The 21176-nt window shown below is 40.8% G+C and overlaps 1 protein-coding gene across 4 annotated transcripts in view; it reads left to right on the forward strand.

The window, feature by feature from the left end:
- The window catches only part of ERN1 (endoplasmic reticulum to nucleus signaling 1), a 31010-nt gene extending 10149 nt beyond the window's left edge, over window positions 1-20861 (forward strand). For 2 of the 4 annotated variants that reach the window (XM_071763915.1, XM_071763912.1), the window contains exons 3-22: window positions 6410-6443; window positions 7432-7504; window positions 8390-8462; window positions 9534-9656; window positions 10547-10648; window positions 11122-11383; window positions 12011-12089; window positions 12846-13005; window positions 13647-13765; window positions 14074-14262; window positions 14495-14750; window positions 15223-15313; window positions 15586-15775; window positions 16326-16425; window positions 16820-17019; window positions 17302-17449; window positions 17948-18075; window positions 18385-18508; window positions 18745-18812; window positions 19037-20861. In XM_071763915.1, the coding sequence (XP_071620016.1) occupies window positions 8459-8462; window positions 9534-9656; window positions 10547-10648; window positions 11122-11383; window positions 12011-12089; window positions 12846-13005; window positions 13647-13765; window positions 14074-14262; window positions 14495-14750; window positions 15223-15313; window positions 15586-15775; window positions 16326-16425; window positions 16820-17019; window positions 17302-17449; window positions 17948-18075; window positions 18385-18508; window positions 18745-18812; window positions 19037-19243 (2550 nt within the window). In that variant the 5' untranslated portion in view covers window positions 6410-6443; window positions 7432-7504; window positions 8390-8458 and the 3' untranslated portion in view covers window positions 19244-20861. Of the gene's footprint in view, window positions 1-6409; window positions 6444-7431; window positions 7505-8389; window positions 8463-9533; window positions 9657-10510; window positions 10649-11121; window positions 11384-12010; window positions 12090-12845; window positions 13006-13646; window positions 13766-14073; window positions 14263-14494; window positions 14751-15222; window positions 15314-15585; window positions 15776-16325; window positions 16426-16819; window positions 17020-17301; window positions 17450-17947; window positions 18076-18384; window positions 18509-18744; window positions 18813-19036 lie in introns of all 4 variants that reach the window. The other 2 variants (XM_071763916.1, XM_071763914.1) reach the window with 2 other exon arrangements.
- The last annotated feature ends 315 nt before the right edge of the window (window positions 20862-21176 follow it).

Below are 21176 nucleotides of genomic sequence, written 5' to 3' on the forward strand. Positions count from 1 at the left end.
CAAAACCATTGTTGGTACACTAGAACTGCCAGACTGGATAATCTAGTTTTAGAGACTTTCTCACTGTTGCCAACTGTATTATTCTGCATCTCATGAGCACCAGCTCTGTTCACTTGCTTTTTGCAAAGCACTTACTGCCCATTAGTTTACTTCTGTGTAATAGAACACACAAGGGTCAATGAAAAAAAAAAAAAAAGGTAGTTTCCACTGTTACAAGATGCTTCATGAGTTAACTTAGTTAAGTGTACATAGAACAAGGGTCTGTACATATAAATTGGTGAATTAATCTGTAATTGGAGGGTTTGTATTTATTTTTGCAAAACTGTACTTGTTGGTGGTCTCCCTGTGGGTGGGAAGCCCAACAAAGATACAACAGTGTTGGAAACCAATAACCCTGGAGAGTCTGTGCCATCCTGCTGTGCTGAATCCCTGGAGAGATTGAATAGTGCAGAATTTGGTATTAATATTAGTGTATAAACACAGTTGTTGGGTGCCCTCTCTCTTCCACTGTAACAGGGGATTCCCCAGTGGGAAGCTCTGTGCCTTGCAAGCAGTGTTCTTGCAGCTGCCATGTGCCCCTGGTGCTCAGACAATGAACCTTGTGTTGTAGTTCTTGTGCTTGGAGAAGTTGTGGAGGTCACCTGAAGTGCTGCAGAGCCACTCCTCAGGAAGAGAACATTTTATTACTGCACTTAAGCAGCAAGGTATTTAACAAAGGGCAATTCATATAAATCTTATTTTCACTGGGGGAAAAAAAGCAAGGCAGTGTTCATTATCAAGCAGTGCTTAAACAAACATGGAAATCTTGCCATGTGTGGTTTGTTTTAATTTAGCACTGAAGTTTATCTTGGGTATGCAGAACAAATGAGCCAGTGGTTATCACCACAATAATATGTTTGGGTTTCCTGCCTCCATGTAGTGCTGGCAAGAAGGGCAGTCTGAATACTTGTACTCTCCTTAAAGCAGACAAAAAAATGGGTCAGTTAGTAGCAGTGGTTCAGAAATGAAGCTGCAGTTACATGTAGGGAGATTGTGGACCTGTTTATTGAGGGTGCTTAATACCTTCATTTCCTGGTGGCTTTGATGAACTCTCCTACTCTCTGAGAGCTGTCAGGGTTTTTCAGTGACCAGGTAACTGATGCTGCTCATTCCCTGGGCTTTGGGAAGCTGGAATATGGTTGGAAAGCCTATAGAAACAACCCACACTCCTCCTCCTCCCAAATTTCTGAGAGGAACCTTTTCTCCTGCTGTGGCCTCACAAAAACATTGTATTGAAAAGCACTTGGAAAGGGTGTTAAAAGCATGTGGCTCACATTTAAAATCAGAGACTAAAATAAGGTTCTTGCAAAGGAGCCTGCATTTCTAAGTGACAGTGTGATAGACTCCCATGTTTCCTGCACTTGCTACTAGCAAGATACTCAGTGAACATCCTCAGTGAGATTACCTGGGGTGAAATCTCCATTCCCAAAACTGCTGGAAATAAAACAACTTCTGTCATTTCCTATAGATGCCTTTGATGAGTACAGGGGCTCAGCACTGTGTGCTTGCTTTTTGTGCAGGTGAGGAAGCAGACAGTGACAGAAATGGTGACAAGAAACCTGTTGGCAAGATGGAGTCTGGAGAGTGTCCCTTAGTGTCAGACTTTGTATTCACAATTCTGATTTCATTGTGAGCTTTAAGAATTTGGTTTTAAGACTGCCATTTTCCCTCACATCTTTGTAAAAATCATCCTCTACATTGCTGTTAACTCAACAGCTTAGGCTGATGAGCAGAATGTTGAACTCTGAGATGTTAAGAATGTAGAGTTACAAACAGAACTCTGGGACAGAGTATTTCTGTTTTTCTGACAGTCACTTCTGTCCTTCTCTACTGTTCAAAATTCTCTCTTTCTTTTCATTCACCAGCTCCTTAGGAGCTTTCCCCCTAAAAACTAAGATGAAGTAATTTGCCAGAAGAACATATAATAGATACAGGTTTGGGTCTAGACTTAGAGCCATCAGAAATTTTGGTACAGTCTTCAGTTCTCTGTAGAAATTAAGAAAATTATGACCTTCAATTGACTTAAATGGTTTTGATTTCTGACACCTTAGTCAGAACCTATGGACCCCAGTGGAGTTGTCATGATAAAGACAAAGATATAAAAACTGTACCTGTTAATGGTATGAAATAGATTCTAAGGAGCACTCTGAGACCTGTAGGTCCTCCTCTAGTTACAGTGGTTATTCCCAGGCAAGAAACAAGATCTTTGTGCATAGCTGTAAATTAATAAAGACTGTCAAAGCAAAGCAGTTGCAGAACAGTTCTCTCTTCAGCAATTTCCAGAGGATATTTTGTTAGTATCTCTGGCCTCATTTACTGCCTAATTTACTGACTAATTGCAACAGCAGGCAAGGATGACAGGATTTAGAACTGGCCCGTTAGCCCAAATCTTATGGCAGGGCCTCAGGTCAGGAAACTGTTTTTTCCAGCTCATTCCAGTGGGGCAGTGACTGACCCATTTGCTGTTTCAGAATCTCCCACTTCTTCTTTTCAGTCACTGTTTTTATATGTTCTGATGAAAATGTGCAACTCCATCCCATGCATTAAAAAAGACCTGGGTTTTTTTGGGGACAAAAGGTAAATTTTATCTTATCATGTGTTTATGAAAGATGGAGAAAATTCAAATGCATTATATTTAGCATTATGGTTATAGTTTCAAAAATTGTATATATGGCTTTTTTCCATGTATGTATGCAAAATATGGGTTAGAATTATTTTAGATTCATCTGAAACCTGTTTTATACTTCTGCCCACTCACAGGCAGAAATATTTTCTGGTCATGATGCAACCAACACAGTATTTGGACATCTGCCTGCTGCCAGGTCAAAATGTTAATTTTAGGGAAGCATAACTGAGCCAAGTAATTGCTAAATTACTGGACATCCATTATGTTAACAGGTTTCTAATAACTGCTGCACTTGTGAATAAGCTTAAGAGTTCTAGAGTAATCTTGGATCAGCATCCTTTTTTTTTTTTTTTCCCTTGACACTGTTATTTTACAAATATTTTATTAACTTGTACCAAGGAAAGCCTCTCAGTTCTTACAGGGTAACTTTTCTGAAGTCCCATCCTGACAAGGAGAGGTGTCAGCAGTGTTTTTAATTCTGCCAATGCCCTGGAGCTTCCTGGGCTTATGGGCACTGATGTGCTTTGCTGAATGAATTCCATGAAGAGTACCAGTGGTGATAATTTTACTGACAGTGTGTGCATGTGCTGGTTTACACAGGTCTGTATTACCAGACAAAAAAGCTGTAGCTAGTGTGTATTGAACTGTAGGATTTTAGTGCAGGAATCACTAAGTGCTCTGCCTTAGTGGAGGCTGCAGGAAAAACAGGTGGGAAACCCATGGAAGTATCTACAGAGAACTTGATCTTCCCTCCAGCACTGGAGCTCTCCAGAGCGTGGTGTCCTGGTTCTTAACCAGCCCCACCCAGGGGCTCCATAGGTGGTTTTACATCTTTGTTTTCTTAGTCTAGAAAGTGGAAAGCTTTTGGGCAGGATATTGTAACCAAAAGCTTTCTGCAGGAGGTGGCAGGGAACTGTCTTTCCCCCTGCTGCAGGGAATGGAAGCTTAAGAGAGAGGTAAATGTATTTTTATCAGTTTTATCACATTTTCTCTCTAAACCTTTTGTTCCAATACAGAATACTCACTGCTTTGTTCAGTGGTGTCAGTGCTGCTGGCACTGGAACAGGTGGGTTACCCACTTGCAGGGAACTGAGCTCAGGGAAGTTTTGAAAGCTGAGTTCTGTGATTCCAGTTAAGACTTGAGTGCTGAAGGGAAGACAAAACCTCAGCTCCCTGACTTTTCCAAGAACTTTCTCTGTTTCACTCACTGTGGGGCCAAAGGTGACCAATTGTAGCACAGCTCATTCTGTTACTAGTCTGTAGCCAAGCATATGAAAACTATTTTAACAACTGACATTAAATTGAGCTCGAGATTCTCTTTTTATCTCAGATTTCTTATTTCAAAACAAATTTTGAAATGCAGTTGGAATTTGTCCTGAACCACATGAAAGTGAATATGCAGGGTTCACTGTTTGCTTTCAAGGTGGCTTCACAAAGCTACCACCTTAGTTTCAGATCATGAGTGCTAAGAGACTGAGAAAATTTACATCACTCCAATAACTAAAAATAGAAACGACTCTCCACAGCCCATCTCTCCATGTGGATGGTGCCAGTAGTGAAGGGAGAATTCCTTTCAATTCAGAAAATAAACTCCTCCATCAGTTTGTATTTACTTGTTGTGAATATCCATGGAAATGACTCAGAGGCTGAAACTAAATGCTTCCTAACAGCTCAGACACACACTTAAATGTTGCAGGGAGCCATCAGAATTAATCTGTGCTTTGGTTCATGTGCCAGTAAGTACTAAAAAAAGTCCTGCTGCATTGTCATAACATCTTAATCTGTTCCATTTATCTCTTTTTTATCTGTGCTAGTAAATAAAATTTCAGTAACTGAGAAAACAAGCAAAAGGAGTTTAGGACATTAATGGGATTTCTGGCATAATTTGTTAAAGTACTGAATACATTTGCTGAAGGAATTGTAGTCAGTGACATCCAGCAGCTTTCAGCAGTACAAGCTTGGCAGCAAAAGCTCAATCTTCTGCATTCTGTACGTGTGTGTTCTTCCACTGTTGAGGTGCATGCTCTGTAGCTGATAAAATCCTGCAACACTTTTTTAGACCTTTGAGATAGTTTGAGCAGAGTGGAGCTCTTTACTGTAAAATTATTTTCTCATGCTTTGCCTAGACTGTTGAGAAGGGGATTTTAAAGAATAATTGCATTACTATATTAAACAATGGATATGCAGTCAATCACTTCAAAACCAAATTGTGTAGCTTTGTTATCACTAATGATAATTTGAGGAGATGTTTGTAGTTAGGACAAAGTTCATCAAGCACTGGGGAAGATTGCTGGTGTCTAGCAATGGTCTTTACCACAGTCAGCAGTTTATTTTTTACCAGAAGAGACCATAATCAGTTCATCAGGGCACCTGCAAAGTTTATTTGACTTTTGCCTTTAGTGTTGCTTGTAGCATTTGCATGAAATTATACTTGAGCTGCGGCAGGTGCCATTTCCTCCTGACTTATGATACTGTTTCTTTTCCCATCCCCTGAAGCATTTGTCATTATAAAACTCCAGCCTGTGGTCTCCAATGTCTCTCTCTTCTTTTTTGTTCTTTTCACCACGTGCTGCATTAAATATCATAAAGCTTGTGGCACACTTGAAGCAAACACTGGGAAGTAATCTGGATGTAATCCACTGAGGTCTGGAGTGGGGAATTCCCTCCCAGTGTGTCCTGAAAATGATTTCTTCACACAGGGGATAGGAATGAGTTGCTTGATGTAGTTAATGGCTAAAGGTCTGACTCAGAGTGTGGTCAGATAGCTACTGATGAATCACTGAGCTCCTCTGCTTGGATGTTAATTATTCTTAGGGCCTTTTGATGTGTACTTGGGTAATTTAAATGGAATTTATGATAGCATGTGGAGCTCTACACTCACACAGCATTCCCACCTGCCAGCAGTGAGTGTGGTGGTGAGGAACCAGGAGAGCAGCTTGTGACAGCTTAGAGGAGGTATCTGGAACATTTTTTTAGGCTTAAAGAGAAAAAAATATTAATGTATGTAGTTATGTTCCCAAGAAAGCTGCTCTGAGATGTTTGCTATTGTAAAAAGAAACTGATGAAAATAAAACCTGCTATTTCTCACCTCCTGCTTGCTTTCTGTCTCTGATGTTATATGTGCATCTTCTGGTGACTTGGAAATTGACATTTGTCTTGGAAATTGTAGAGTATGTCTCACAAATCTGGGAACTTTTGTGGGTTTGTCATCAGGATTGAAAATCCTGTGATTCAGGATTTATGGAGGCCTCAGATAGTAATTTTGAAGTCACATCACTTTACATGAAAATTAAATTACTGTTTTTATTTTAAGACAAATTTGTTTTGAAGCCTGCCCAGAGACAGCAGTTGCTGCAAGTGGCTCTTGGCAGGGGGGGGGTTACACACATCCACTGGAGGCTTTCCTGAGCCCATAACCCCACTGAGAAATCAGGAGAAAACTCAAGGTACAGGAGGGTACTGCTGTCTGCTCTGAGTTGCCTCCCAGGGTTTGCTGGGCAGCAAACTCAGCAAAGAACTACAGAAGGTTTAAAATTTCTCAGGTACTTTGTACTTTCCCATTCTACAAACCTTGTTTCATGACCAAAGGGGATCACTGAAGCTGCTCAGATGATGGCCCCTTTGGAACTCCCTGCATCAGCCTTTGAAAATGTAACAAGTTGCTGCAGGCCTGACTTGGTCCTGTGCTTGCTGAGGTCAGGGAATTGCCAGCATTTTGACTTTTACCTTTTTCTGCTCACGCAGATCCTGTACTCCAGGTGCCCATCCATGTGGAAGAGTAAGTCTGGTTCCTTTATCTCACTTACTGCTTGTTCAGTTTCACTGACATCTTGAAATTCAGTTTAGTCAGAACAGAAAGGATCTATGTTCTGGAGGAGCTGTGCAATCAGTTTCAGGTGGTTTGGAGAGCAGATACAGAAATGATGTCATTAGTTACATAGAATTATTTGTAGCACACAGAAAAAATGTCCTGTCTGCAGACTGTTCTCTCAGCTGTTGCTCAGGCTTAGAGATCAAGTGTGCTGACTGTGCCAGAATCTTAATTGAGGAGCTTTGAAAATAACAAAGAGCTCAGGAGTGATCTCTGGGTTTTGTACTGCTCATTATCTTCAAATAAAAGACTAAAAATAGTGAAGCACAGGCAACTCCAACCACCACCACCAGAATCTTCAAATTAAAGCCTCAAGCTGTTACTTCAGAGCCATTCCCCCAGCACAGCAATCACATTAGCAGAAAATTTGGGGCTTTAACTTGATGCCTCTGAAGTCAATGGTAACATCTTTTCTTTCTTGTGTTTTCTTGGGGTTTTTTTTTGAGGTTGGGCTTTTTGTGTGGTTTTTTTATGTAGTTTGGGGGGAAGAGCAATGCCTTTACCTCTCAAGTTTACTTGTTTCTGGCACCTCTTATTATTGCTCCTTGCCTTCCTTATGCTCTCTGTTGTTTATTTGTTTGTTTTTAATTCTGTGGCACTTTAAAAGATTATGGCTCTTGTTTAAAAGCTTTAACCCAGGTGATTGCAGCCACATTTAGATCTTTTAATTTTCAAATGCACAAGTAATCTTATGTTGTGCCAGTTCTGAAACATCTTTATATTTAAATTTTCACTTGTCATGTTAATAAAGTTTTTAAGAAATGGATAATGCAATGTAAAAAAAAAATGAATCTCAGATGAAGTTCTCTGTAAAGCCAGTGCTGACCATATTTGCCTTCCTGCCTGAGAAGCACAGTGCAGTTTTTGTCATTAAGAGTTGCTGCTTACATCCTAGGCCAGCATTTCTTCCAGACCCAAACGATGGCAGTTTGTATACTCTGGGTGGCAAGAATAGTGAAGGCCTGACTGTAAGTATCGTTTTAAATTCTACTCTAATAATTTTTATCCAAATGTCATCATCAGACTGGTGCAAAGGGTGAGTCCCCAAGGAAACTTTCTGCTTTCTTGACCATACTATAAAGTTTTGCAGACATTTGTAGTGTGCAGTGCACCACTTTCCTGGAAAAGCTTGCTGGGATTAGTCAAAAACATCATCTGCTGCCTGTGGACAACACATACAACATCATCCATGTTCTGTCCCCTTGTACTATTTTTCTGTAGCTTGCTAAAATAATGATGGTGAAAAGTCAAATTTATGTGGTATTACCCAAATACTGAATGATCTGTACAGTTTGGTGGGATAGGTGTAATTGGAATAATACAAATCAGTCACTTTCACCCAAATACTTAATTTTCTCAATCCCTCTGGCAAAGGCAGGATTAATGTGTCTGTGCTGTCACCTGGAGAAGATGAAAGGTTTAGTAAGCAGACAAAAATGCTGAACCTTGTCAAAGTAGTCACCAGTCCATGTCACCCACAGATTTTAACATTTGATTTTTATTTCTAAACTTTGTGGTGAAACCCAGGTAAAATATTTGGCTTCTCACAAGCTTCTTTTCTGTGGCAGGTGCTATTATTTCCCTTAAGAACTTTAATATTGTTAAATATTTTAGTATTTACTCACCACTCCCACCCCCCTAAAACTTGCAGAATTATTTTTAATTCTTTTCATGGGTGAATCCAGAAAGCAGTGATCTATTTTAATTTATTCCTTCTTATTTGTTTAGTATTTATGTATTAATTTATTGTTTAACTCCTCTCTTTTTGAATTTATTTAATTTCTGTTTAGAAGCACAAATGTGAAGATTGTCCCACCAATGTAAAAGACATTTTATGTTTTTTTTCCCTCTAGAAACTTCCATTTACCATCCCAGAGCTGGTGCAGGCATCTCCCTGTCGCAGTTCAGATGGGATCCTGTACATGGGTGAGCTCAAATTTCATCTCCTTCAGATTGTAATATGCTCAGCAACTAGAAAATGTAGAGACTCCTAGGAGGGATGCATGGAAATATGTTTTATTTTGGGTATTTATTATGATTTTTCATAAACCCTTCTGATGCCAGAAAATCTGATTAATACAGAATTCAAAACCAAGTGCTTGTCCTGAAGGAGAAAGCAGCTTTTATGAGCAATTAGTGGCCTGCATGGGGTTCTTTGGTTTATGAGATGCTATCAACAAAAAGTGACTTCTACTTAAAATCTGCTTATGCCTATAAATGCCACTGACAATTATAATTAGGTGAGAATTAACTATTCTCATCTAATTACAACATTACAACAGCTGGACATCCTCCATGTCCTGAGACAGAGTCAGTTCATTTATACTACAAATAATGAATTGATACCTTGCTGTCATGACTTGTTCTAATTGCAGATAGATTTGAGAGAAAGGGAGAAGGAAGGACAGTTTTTACTTATCATAATAACAGTAAAATGTGTGAAAGATCAGGATGAATTTAGTATTTTTTTTAACCTTCTGAAGGGCCAATACCTACTTCTGATTCCTCATTTAACGGCACTAAAAAAAAAGTGAAAAATATTAATTTGAAGCTTTCAGACAGAACACACGTTACAGTCAAAGAAATGTTTATGGTCCTGGCTCATGAGTGGGATGTTAGGATCACAATCCTTAATCAACTTGGAATGTCTAAACCCTTTTTTTCCACCTACTGTCCTTCAACATTAGCCCTTCAGTCTCCTCTTCTGCTAGGTCACAGCTGTTCTGTGCTCAGAACTCAGATTTTGTCAGTGTGAAAAAATAATTCAGCCTATAGTACTCACCACTCCAAATACTGTATTTAGTTTTTCCTGTCAATATTTGGGATTGGCCATTTAGTGCTAAATGATGAAACAGAGTGTGACTATGAGAAATGCTTTTATTAAAAATGCTTTACTCACGTTAAGTTCATGGACCTACTAAAGAAAAAAAGAGTGAAAAGCTTGGTAGAAATGCAATTTTCCAAGAGAATGGTAATGTGGCTTCATTATGATTTCAGGTAAAAAGCAGGATATTTGGTATGTGATTGACCTCATGACTGGGGAGAAACAGCAGACCTTGACTTCTTCATTTGCAGAAACTCTTTGCCCATCAACGTCCCTCCTGTATCTTGGGAGAACAGGTCAAATGATTTATTTTCTACAGCTTAGAATAAAATTTGATGTTGACACTGTTTTTAAAGTTTAGGATTATAACAAACGACCTTGTGATCAGTTTAGGTGTTCAAGTTTATTTCTTAGAAAAACTTATTTTAAATCACGATTTTAGACTGTACACAGAAAAATTGTTAACTCTTTATAGCAGCAGAAAGATACTTTTTTAAAAAGCTTTGGCAATAGACACAGAATCATAGAACAGTTTGGATTGGAAGGCACCTGTATAGATCCAACCCCCTGCAGTGGTTCTTGTTGACTAAGTGGTGTTTATATTCCATGTAACTGTGTCCCAGTAGCAGCTGTGAACCCAAGTTTGCTCTGTACCACGCAGCTTTTATAAGAACTGCTTAAAGGGAGATAGAACACACCCCCTGAAAGGACAAATGCAATACTCTAAATAACTGTTACATTTAGACCAGTACCAGAGAGGTGTGGACAAGTAAAGACAAGTAAGTGTTCTAGACTTGTTCTTCAACCTTCTTGTTAATTTGCTCTTTTGAAGTGTGATAGTTCAGTTACAGAGCACAGTTGGCTGATTTTTAGAATGCAGAGTCTAGAAATTTCTGAGTGTAACAAAGTGCACGAAAGGAGCTGTGCAGCAGAAGCAGAATGCTGGCAGGGTGGGCAGGCACTGCCACTGTGCTTGTTGGAGGCCCCTCTGCCTCAGTGTGAGAGAGGATCAGGAGTTACCTTTAACAGCTCTGAAATGGTTTTTTTATCAGGAGTGTTAGGAAAATGAAATGGAGAGAGCAGGAAGTGGTGTGTGTGGTGTTTTGAAGAGTCTCTCATATTTGAGATGATTGATTCTATTCTCTCATAGGTTTTTTTGCTTCACAGACTGTATATTTTTTAACAGAGTACACGATCACAATGTATGACACCAAGAAGAAGGAGCTGCGATGGAATGCCACCTATTTTGATTATGCAGCTACTTTGCCTGATGAAGATACAAAATACAGTAAGAATTCAATTGCTGTCTTCTATTCTGTGTTCTTTCCCTCCTACACACACATAATGGCCATCGGTTTTGCATATGGGAAAAAATATTCTGATTTCTTTTTTCTATAGTTAACTGATCAAACTGCCTGATTTTTGTGCAGTTGATGTACATCTGCCAGGTTTTATTCTTTACGTGCCATGATGTCCAGAGCATGTTGTGTAGCTTCAGGTAAATTGTAAAAAAGTTACAGCTCTTGAAAACAGGACTCTAAATTTAGGAGAGGAAGCAAACCTGAACTGGGGTGCACGCTCAGGAAAAGTGCTACTGCATCACAACTGAACTTTCATAGATTTAACTCTGCTGATGGATTTGCTGCTCAGCTGTTCCTTTGCAACATGAGGTGTGATGGGCTCTGCAGCTGACACCAGGCTTTACAAACACCTCATGTCTGCAGCACCCCAGGCAACCTCCTGTGAATTTCTGTGTTCCAGAAATGTCCCACTTTGTGTCTAATGGGGATGGACTGGTGGTGACTGTGGACAGTGAGTCTGGTGACGTCCTCTGGATTCAGAATTATGCTTCTCCTGTGGTGGCTTTTTACATCTGGCAACGAGAGGGATTACGGAAAGTGCTGCACACCAACGTGGGGATAGAAACCCTGCGGTACCTGACGTTCATGTCTGGGGAGGTTGGACACATCACCAAGTGGAAATACCCTTTCCCAAAGGAAACAGAGACCAAGAGCAAACTGACGTGAGCATGGATATTCCTGTTGTCCTCACTCTCTATTTGACAGAGCTTTGTCATTAAAACCTTATTTATACACACAGCTAAGGATTGGTCTGTAAGTTTCAAGATGGTGAAGCGAATACATAAAACAGATCCAGTTCTCCAGCCATTATTTTCTATAATAATTTGGTATTTTACTCTCTACAGACAGAGACCAAACCTCCAAGTAATTATCATAAAGTTAGGAATGTATATTCATAACTTTTATCAGAAGTTCTGTGTTGAATAGCTTTTTATAATGTGGAATTTAATTGTTTTTTTAATGATGTGAGGCCTCTCACATTATAAAAATGGTGTGCAAGATTTTGGCAAATACCAATTATTGAGTAATTAAGAAATAGAACCAAGTTATGTCAATGAGTAATTGTGACATGAATAATCAACTGAAATGCTTTCATAATTAAAACCAATGGCTTCATACTATAGCAGTACTAAAAACAATTTTACAGAGCTCAGCTTTTCAAACTACAAATACTGATGATTTGAGAAGCTCATGCATTAGTTCTGCAGGATTGTGTTGCCAAGGTTTTGGCTAAGATGGTAGAACACCCCTTTGTCTGCTTCTTTCTAACACCTGCTGGTTTTTTCCAGGCCAACTCTGTACGTAGGGAAATACTCCACAAGTTTGTATGCATCCCCATCAATGGTGCACGAAGGAGTAACTGTTGTGGTAAGTTGTGAGCTACAAAACCCCTGCTGAAAAGTCTTTTCAGAATTAGTACTGTCCTGGGTTTAAAAAAAAAAAAATTAAAGGACACATACATTAAAATATATTTTTAAAAGACAACTTTGCAGTAGTGAAGTGGCAGAGGGATTTGATTAAAATACTGAAAGCTGCACATCTGGAGAAATTTGGTTTTAAATTGCAGATTGCTATCAAGAGGTGCATAGCAAATAAAATACTTCATGAAACAGTGGGCAGGAGTGTTGGACTGTCTGACCATACTTGAGCAATCATTTCAAATGCTGGAGAGAAGAAGCTGTAGCTCATCAAGAGCTGTGCCAGGCCAGCTTAGCAGGAGTGAGCCAGAGGTTGCCCTATGGTACTGTTGGTGCATTGTGGTTAATGTTAAAATTCCTGGTTTGTTCATCAAAGTAACAGCCCATAGGCAGGAAACTGCATCATGGTTTTGTTTTGCTCGCTCTGACTACCCAGGTAGGAAATAGAGATCTTGTTTAACTTTTCTAAGAAAAAAAGAGCCTAATCTCATCTCCCAGGACGTGTAACTTGGAAGGTCACAAGGTCCAAGGTTGTGGAAGCAGCTGCTGAGGGCACAATGTCAGTGTTTACTTAGGGTGACTTGGCTGCACCTTAGGGTGACTGGCTGCCCACCAGTTTCGACCTCCAATTTTTCATTTAGTTGCCTATTTAAATATTCCAGGGATATGGTGCTTCCTTATCAGTAACAATAATCTCTCTTTCCAGCCCCGTGGCAGTGCCATACCCTTACTGGAAGGTCCAAAAACTGAAGGAGTCACGATAGAAGACAACGGCGAGTGTGTTATCACCCCCAGCACAGATGTCAAGTTTTCAGGCAGACTGAAAAAGAACAAACTCAGCTACTGGAACGATTGGCTCTTGATAGGTACCCACTGCCTCCCTGCAGGGTCACATTGCCACCTGGAGGACAACTGTCATCCAAACACTCATTACTGAATTCTAGTAATGGTTTCTAATTTGTCCTCATCTGCATAAGAATGCCTCATGTCTTTAAGAACAGGGCTACATAATGGGTTGCCCAAGGCACAGGATGGGGAGTGCTTAGCTCAGTTTGTTCAGGATTTATCTGCCCCCTCCTTCACAGAGGAATATAGATCATTTATTATTTACTGCAAATATTGTATTCTGTTTCCTTTGTTTTTTTTTTTATTGTGCATAATGTTATTCTAACTCATTATATGGATCAGATAGTTGCATTTTCCCCATTTTACAAATGGAGGATTAAGGCACAGAGGCTGAAGATAATATTAATAAACTGTCCTGTGTGCCCCAAATCCCAACATTTTGGAACTGACTTTTCAGGGTATTTAGTTTTGCTTCAGAATTGAAGCAAGTTCAAGTTCAATCTGAAGTTTATAAATCAGTGGTATGTGCTAGAGGGCCTCTGTGGTAGGGATGGGCTGTAAATCAACTTTACTTATGTTCTTCAGCAAAGATGCAGGTATCAAGGCTACTTTCCCTAAAAAAAGACAACTTTTTATTTCAACAAATGTGTTTTACTTAAAGGGCACCATGAAACACCATTATCTGCCCCTACAAAGATCCTGGAGAAATTCCCAAGCAATTTACCTAAGAGGCCTGAAAATGTGATTCCAGCTGACTCGGATAAAGCCACAATTGAAGAGGTTTGTGATGAGAATAATCATTTTACTGGATGATTGAAGGATGTGGAGAAGTACAAGTTGGGGAAGGAAAAGCCACATGGATTTCTTATGTCATATTTTCATGTACTTAGCACTGCTATCATGATCTGTCATTCCTTATCTCAGAATTAGGGTTTTCCACTGCTTTTTTTTTTTTTTTTTCTCCCACATGCAAAACTTTGACTTTGGTAGGATTAGAAATCGTTAAAAATGATTCAGCAGAAAGGACAATGTGTAACTGCTCTGTTACCCATGAAGACACTGACCTGACAGCTTTCTGTTCCTCTCAGGTTATTGACATGGTTGGAGGTTCCTCAGAAGTGCCTCCTGTCCTTCCGAAGGATCTTGAGGAGAAACCAGCTCGGACGATCCCTCGGCCAGAGGCTGCTGTGGACTCCATGCTGAAAGACATGGCCACCATCATTCTCAGCACTTTCCTGCTTGTGGGCTGGGTGGCTTTTATCATCACTTACCCCATGGTAATGCTAACTGAGAGAGCAGAGTAACATTTTCTAGCCCAAGAAATGACAGAGGAGTTAGAAAGTAACACACTACAGGGTGGGTTTTTAACTTCCTTGCAGCTGTGCAGGGGGTTGCAAAGGCTACAAAATTGATACAGCAGTGATTTCTCAGGGCAGATGTTTCAGCTCTGGAGGTTTTTTTTTTTTATTCATCTCACCAGGTCTGTTTTTTGCATGTGATTTCTCACAGAGTGTGCATCAGCAGCAACAGAGACAGCATCAGCTGGAAGAGAAAATACAGCTCTTGCAGCAACAGAAGCTGCCCTTCCATGCTCCCAGTGATCTCCTTCCAGAAGCAGATTTCTTGGACTCCTCCTATGGACGGACAGAGAGCTCAGCTACCAGCACACCAAATATGTCCCCCAGAGCATCAAACCATTCTGCCTATTCCAGCATCTCCACATCTGATGTTGGGAGCTGCCTCTCCACTGAGCAAGATGTGGGAGGTAAAGTTGACCCAGTGTCTCTTATTATCAGTCTTTGTATTTCCCCAGCCCTTAGGATGACAGCACAAGTCACACACTCAGAGGAACTGCTGTTAAACACACTGCCATAAACACACTGTCAGTCAGCATTTCCTAAAGTTACCAAGACAGCTATAAAACTTTCCAGAAAGAGTTTGTCTGCTGAGAACCAGTAGTCTCTTACATAGTCTTGAGCCGTGATCTTTGCAGACATTATGTCAGGTGTTATGTACAGAATGTGACTCTGCTGGATCATCTGGCCACCAGTGAGTATTTGCCTACTCAGAAAAAATGCCAAAACACAGATGTTCATTTGTTTTGATCATCATTTGTGTTTTGATCAATTTTGGCATGAGTAGAAAGACTTTTACCTACTGCCCCAGAGGGATGTGCAGTTGTAAAAAGCTGTCTTGGCTCATCCTGACCAAGTCCTTGTTCCTTGTTTTTCCTTCAGATGAAGATGTGAACAGAGTGATGGTTGGCAAGATTTCCTTTAACCCAAAAGATGTATTGGGACATGGAGCTGAAGGGACAATTGTTTACAGGTAGAGGACAATATGTACATTTAGCATTAAATAGACCAATGAATGTCTTTATATTTCTTTTCTTAAAAACCTAACCCACATATGTAATACTGACAGAAATGAAACCATTTTGCCTGTGTCTGGAATACTTCATGCAGTGTTTCTTCACTGCTTCCCTTAGAAATGTTTAATGCCCAAATGGACCTTTCAGATGCCTCTGTAAAACGTCATCCGTTGTCAGGGGCTTTGTACACAGTGTAAAAGGACAATGTAGCTTTCCTGCCTGCCTGCAGGGGGACATTTGACAACCGTGATGTGGCAGTGAAAAGGATTCTTCCCGAGTGCTTCAGCTTTGCAGACCGGGAGGTTCAGCTGCTGCGGGAGTCAGACGAGCATCCCAACGTCATCCGCTACTTCTGCACCGAGAGGGACCGGCAGTTCCAGTACATCGCCATCGAGCTCTGCGCTGCCACGCTGCAGGAGGTGAGGGGGCACTGACCAGCCTACAGGACTGGGTAGAAGTCTTTTCCCTGAAAGGCTTCCTTTAGCTTAAGCTGCTGACGTGCCTGCTGCAGGAGGTGTAGTTACTCCTCTGTGGTAGTTTCACATTCCTACGGCAGGGCTGTGTTCAAACATCCCTAACCCTGCACTGACTGAAGGGCAGAAGCTGTTGTTCTTTGATTTTCCTTCCCATGAAGGATTCCCCTCTCATCATCCATACACTCCTACAGACTTTGAAGACCCTCTGCTCTTACTTCTGGATCACAGTGCCATAGAGAACTCTAGATCCAAATGACATTTTAGAGATCATCACCTTCAGCCAACAACAAAAAAGTTCTTTGATGTGCCACCAGCTTGAAGACTGCAATTTACCCAGTCTACACTTTTTTTTTTTGTGGGTTTTTTGGTGTGTTTTTTGTTTTGTTTGTTTTGTTTTTATGGGGGGGGTAGGAGCTATACTTACTATCTAGAGAGGGGCTAGTGGTAAGCAATGCTGTTGCTGACTCCTCTGTTTTTCTGTTATAATTTCTAGTATGTTGAGCAGAAGGCCTTCAGTCAACATGGCTTACAACCCATCACTCTCCTGCAACAGACAACATCTGGTCTTGCTTACCTACACTCCCTTAGCATTGGTAAGGATGCTACTCGTTTCAGTATTGGTACATTTATAAAAAAAAAGAATCTGGTCTGGAGCTTGTTTATTCAGTCCTAGAAGAGAGTCGAAGAGGCTCCACCTAGTGCTGGCAGCAAGAGTGTCTGGCCCTGTGATGTTCTGCTGCACTGGAGCTGCAGAGCTTGTCACTGCCATTTGTTCAGGGTGCTGCATTTTTTTGGAGAAGTCACATGAAATGTGATGACTAGTGGTGATGGATTAAGAAGAAAAAAAGATAAGCCTCCACCAAAGACAAGAGTTTGAGATTCGTTTTCACAAATGCTGGCTCAGCCTGCTGAAAGGTTTACAATGCATTAAAAATTCACAAATATAGTTGGGATTGCCTGGCTTGAATAAATGAGTGTTTTTAACAGTCCACAGAGACCTGAAGCCCCATAACATCCTCATCTCGATGCCCAATGCCCATGGGAAAGTCAAAGCCATGATTTCAGACTTCGGCCTCTGCAAGAAGCTGGCTGTGGGCAGGCACAGCTTCAGCCGCCGCTCGGGTGTGCCAGGCACAGAGGGGTGGATCGCCCCGGAGATGCTGAGTGAAGACTGCAAAGAGAACCCTGTAAGTCCTCACCCTTCCCTGGGGCTCCTCCAGGGCTGCACACCTTGAGAGGTGGCACATCCTTCAGTCAGAATGTAAAATGCACAGTACTTGGTGCCTGGGACCCCTGAAAATGTTTTGGGACCCCTGAGGGTCAGCTAGTCCAACTCTATTCACACTGTGTGATCCTGGAAAGGTTTCTTGTGCTCCTTAGATGCAAAATAAGGAACCTACGAATCACAGCTCAAAGTCTTCATGGGCAAAAAAAAAGTGGTATTGCTATTAAAGGTTATTTGTTTGCAGACATACACCGTGGACATCTTTTCAGCTGGCTGTGTCTTTTATTACGTGGTGTCTGAAGGCAGCCACCCCTTTGGCAAATCTCTGCAGCGCCAAGCCAACATCCTGCTGGGAGCATACAGCCTGGAGGCTCTGAGTGCAGGGACACACGGTAGGACACACCCAGGAAACAGAAACAACTGCTGAGTTTAGATAACACCATTGGTGTTCACATTCCAACAGAAATGACAGAACCGTGACCCATCGGGGTTCCCAACATCATGGTGATGAGAGTTGTGCTCCTAAAGCACTCCTGAAGTAAAGTTCTTGAAGTTCTTAGATTTAGTACCCCCCCAAAGCATCTCTAAGGTACAAAATTTGGAACCCTGCAAGCTTGCCTGTAGTTATTCCATGTATTTAAAGGATAGGCAAGAGCTGTATTTTAAAGGATAGGCAAGTGCCAGCACGGAGCTTTCATCTCCGTGCTGGCACTGACTCAGCACTGCTGCTTCTCTGTTGGTTGCCCAGCATAACTGTGAGGGCAGTGTTGGAGCTGCTGGGGATGGTGTTCAGGATCATGTTGGAGGAAGTAGAGAACATAATGATTTTCTAAAGTACAAAAAATTAGGTTTTCCTTACAGCCTAACAACTACCACCCTTTTCCTTGCAGAAGACATAGTTGCTCGTGATTTAATAGAGCAAATGATAAACATGGACCCTCAGAAACGTCCATCTGCCAGCTGTGTGCTAAAGCACCCTTTCTTTTGGAGTTTAGAAAAACAGCTCCAGTTTTTTCAGGTTTGTGTCAAACTTTTCAATCATTTCAGTTCTAAGAACTGTTGTATACAGTCTTCGAATATTGAGTTTTTTCCAGCTTTGAGGAGGTTTGAGGTGATATAATCCACAACCTTATTATGAGGAGTGATGAAGCCAAGTTGTAATCCCTAACTCATCATCTCAGAGACTTCTGAATTGTACTTTGGCATGGAGTGAATAGAATCATTACTCCATTATCAGGCCAGGCTGCAACTGGCCAGAAGCAGCAACCTTAAAGTGTTGGGAAAATCTTGGAAATAAAACTAGAACTAACCTGAATGTCTCTTCCAGGATGTTAGTGACCGCATAGAGAAAGAATCTTTAGATGGTCCAATAGTCAAGCAATTAGAAAGAGGTGGAAGAGAGGTGGTGAAAATGGACTGGAGAGAGCACATCACTGTTCCTCTTCAGACAGGTAAGAGAAAGTGTTTTATCTGAGTGAAAGGAATTAGGTGCTGTTGGTAAGCAAAATACTGTTTCAGGTTTAGCACATTTGTTTGTCAGCAAAGTATTCCTTCAAACTACAGTACATGTTTATCTGTAAGTGTGCCTGTAAGTGTATGTGATGCTAGACACACAGACCTTGCTTATGAGGCCAGCAAGTAGTGCTGGATCAAAACACAAAAAGAAATCTTGCAATTACTTTTGCAGATCTTCGAAAATTCAGATCCTATAAAGGAGGCTCAGTCCGGGATCTTCTGAGGGCAATGAGAAACAAGGTAAAGGACTTCTTTCTGTGAGCAACACCCACAGACTATGGTTCTGCCTCCTCTTGCTGTTCATTGCCACTGTGTCTGTCTTACCTGGGTTCAGCTGTGAAGCTGCTTTACAATAGCCTAATACGAGGTTACTTTGTCCATGAAAAATGCCTCTGGGACAGAGAGACAGCTGTATTTGGGAACATACCCCCTGCCTGAGCTTCTCCTTATTCTTTTCTCTACAGAAGCACCATTACAGAGAACTGCCTCCTGAAGTGCAGGAGACCCTGGGCTCTATCCCAGATGATTTTGTGTGTTACTTTACGACTCGTTTCCCTCACCTGCTCCTGCACACCTACAATGCAATGCATATCTGCTGCCAAGAGAGACTGTTTCAGCATTACTATAATCAGGACTCTACAGAGCTGAGCCTTGCAGGAGACACTGTTTGAGAGGAGAAGGGTGGGGCTTCCTGCTCTGGGACAAACATTCCAAGCACAGGGCTGTGAAACAGGCCTACTTTTAGCAGGGAAAAGTGGGATCAAAGAGCTGAATTCTCTCTCTTGGAAGAAACCAAGCTTCCAAAAAGTGCCTTGTACCTCTGCCTGCGCTGGATCGGGAGATGGGAGAAGCCCCAGGAGCGAGGGGTAACTCCAGCAAAGCAATGAGCCCTGGTGATGGAATTACCATGGCAGTTTTCAAGACAGTGAAAATGGAGCACAGAGGCTGAGGTGGTCACCCCATATCCCTGTACTGTACCTGATTTTATGACTGATGTGTTTTACAATGAAGAATCAAAATACAGCAATTGAAATCATACAATTACTAGGGACTGGGATCTGCAAAAGGAGACTTAGAGTTGTAGCAAATCATCAGAACCTGCTGTTGCACTACTGCCACATTATGCATTAGGCACACCACAGTGATTGTAAAGGGACTATTTTACAATTACCCAACCCTGTAGAGAAAATACAAATTCTGTTTAATCAGTTCTACCCAGGAAAATTATTCCCTCATACTTGAGCAGATATAATGAAGTTCTAAAAAAATACTGACTTAACAAATCAGTTAAAGTTTACCTACTTTGAAATTAAGCCTCTTTGTCTAATTACTGACCAGTATTCGCAGAAGAGCTTGAACAGCCCTTGACTTAAATAACAGTATCACAACAGGGCTACACTAACTTCAGAAAAAAAAATAATAAATACCCTGTTGTCAGCTGTGAACTTCTCATGAGCAGCTGATCATGGTCTCTCAAGTGTTCCTTACTTTCTTAAGAAGGGCCCACAGTTGCAGAGTCAGAGTTAAGAGGATCCTGGGGAAACAAAAAAGAACTAAATATGAGACAATGAGAGTTGTACTGAACAGTGCCATGAGAGGCAGCATTTTTAATGGGTGTGATAAAGCTGTAAAGGAGCCCCATTTTTCTGTCTGTATTGGTTGTGCATCACATCCATGTGAGCCTATGTTTTCAAAGATGCAGTATTTCTTTACATTGTCCCTAAAGCTGTGACAAAGCATTAAGTGTGTGCAAAGGATGAAGAAATGCTGAATTCTAATATGTGGGGTGTTCTTTTACAATATATTTATTATTTAACATATTTATATTTATTTAATTTTTACTACAAAGTGGTATCAAATCCAAGTGGTACAAGTGTAAAGCATGCCAAATCATCCCTAATCAGTTTTATGTTTATATTTAATAATATTATAGGAACTGGAAGAGGGAAGTGATACTGCATCTTTCAATAGAGTTCATTAAAGGAGGAAATGACAAAGTGGGAATTGGTATGACTGCCATTGTGTCTTAAACTAATAAATTATTGACAGTAATGTGTATGTTTGGGTATGTACAGCTATTAATGGGAAATTTTTTCCCCTAGTTTTACAGTGTATGAGAGCAATTTACCTAGGATGCCAACTGTGCAAGTTACATGTTTCTAAAGCTTGAAAAAAAATAATGGTAGTTTTAACTAAGATTCAAAAGCTTATTTCATATTTTTGTACTTCTCGTATAAAGTTGTTTTATAAGTCTACTAAATAAAGACTTGTATTCAGCTTAAGAATGAACCCACGGCTTTTAGTGACAATGTCTGCATGGGGAAGAAAGTCAGACTGCTGCTACATATGGATCAACAGCTTTCAGAACCAGGACTGAAGATCACCTACAGCTGCACTGGGCCTGCAGCAGCCACCTCCTGCCTCCCAGAGAATGGGCATGGGCCTGGGTTTTTTAGCAGTGGCAGAATAAAAAAAAAGCAACCAAACAAAAAAACCCCACTTACTGGTAGTTGAAGATAAGACTTCATGCAGAGAATACAGTCAGAGACAGTCTCACACTCACACACTGCAAAACCACACACAAACTGCAAAAAAATGTTAGTT

Source organism: Heliangelus exortis, chromosome 20 (assembly GCF_036169615.1).
Source record: "Heliangelus exortis chromosome 20, bHelExo1.hap1, whole genome shotgun sequence".
NCBI lineage: Eukaryota > Metazoa > Chordata > Aves > Apodiformes > Trochilidae > Heliangelus > Heliangelus exortis.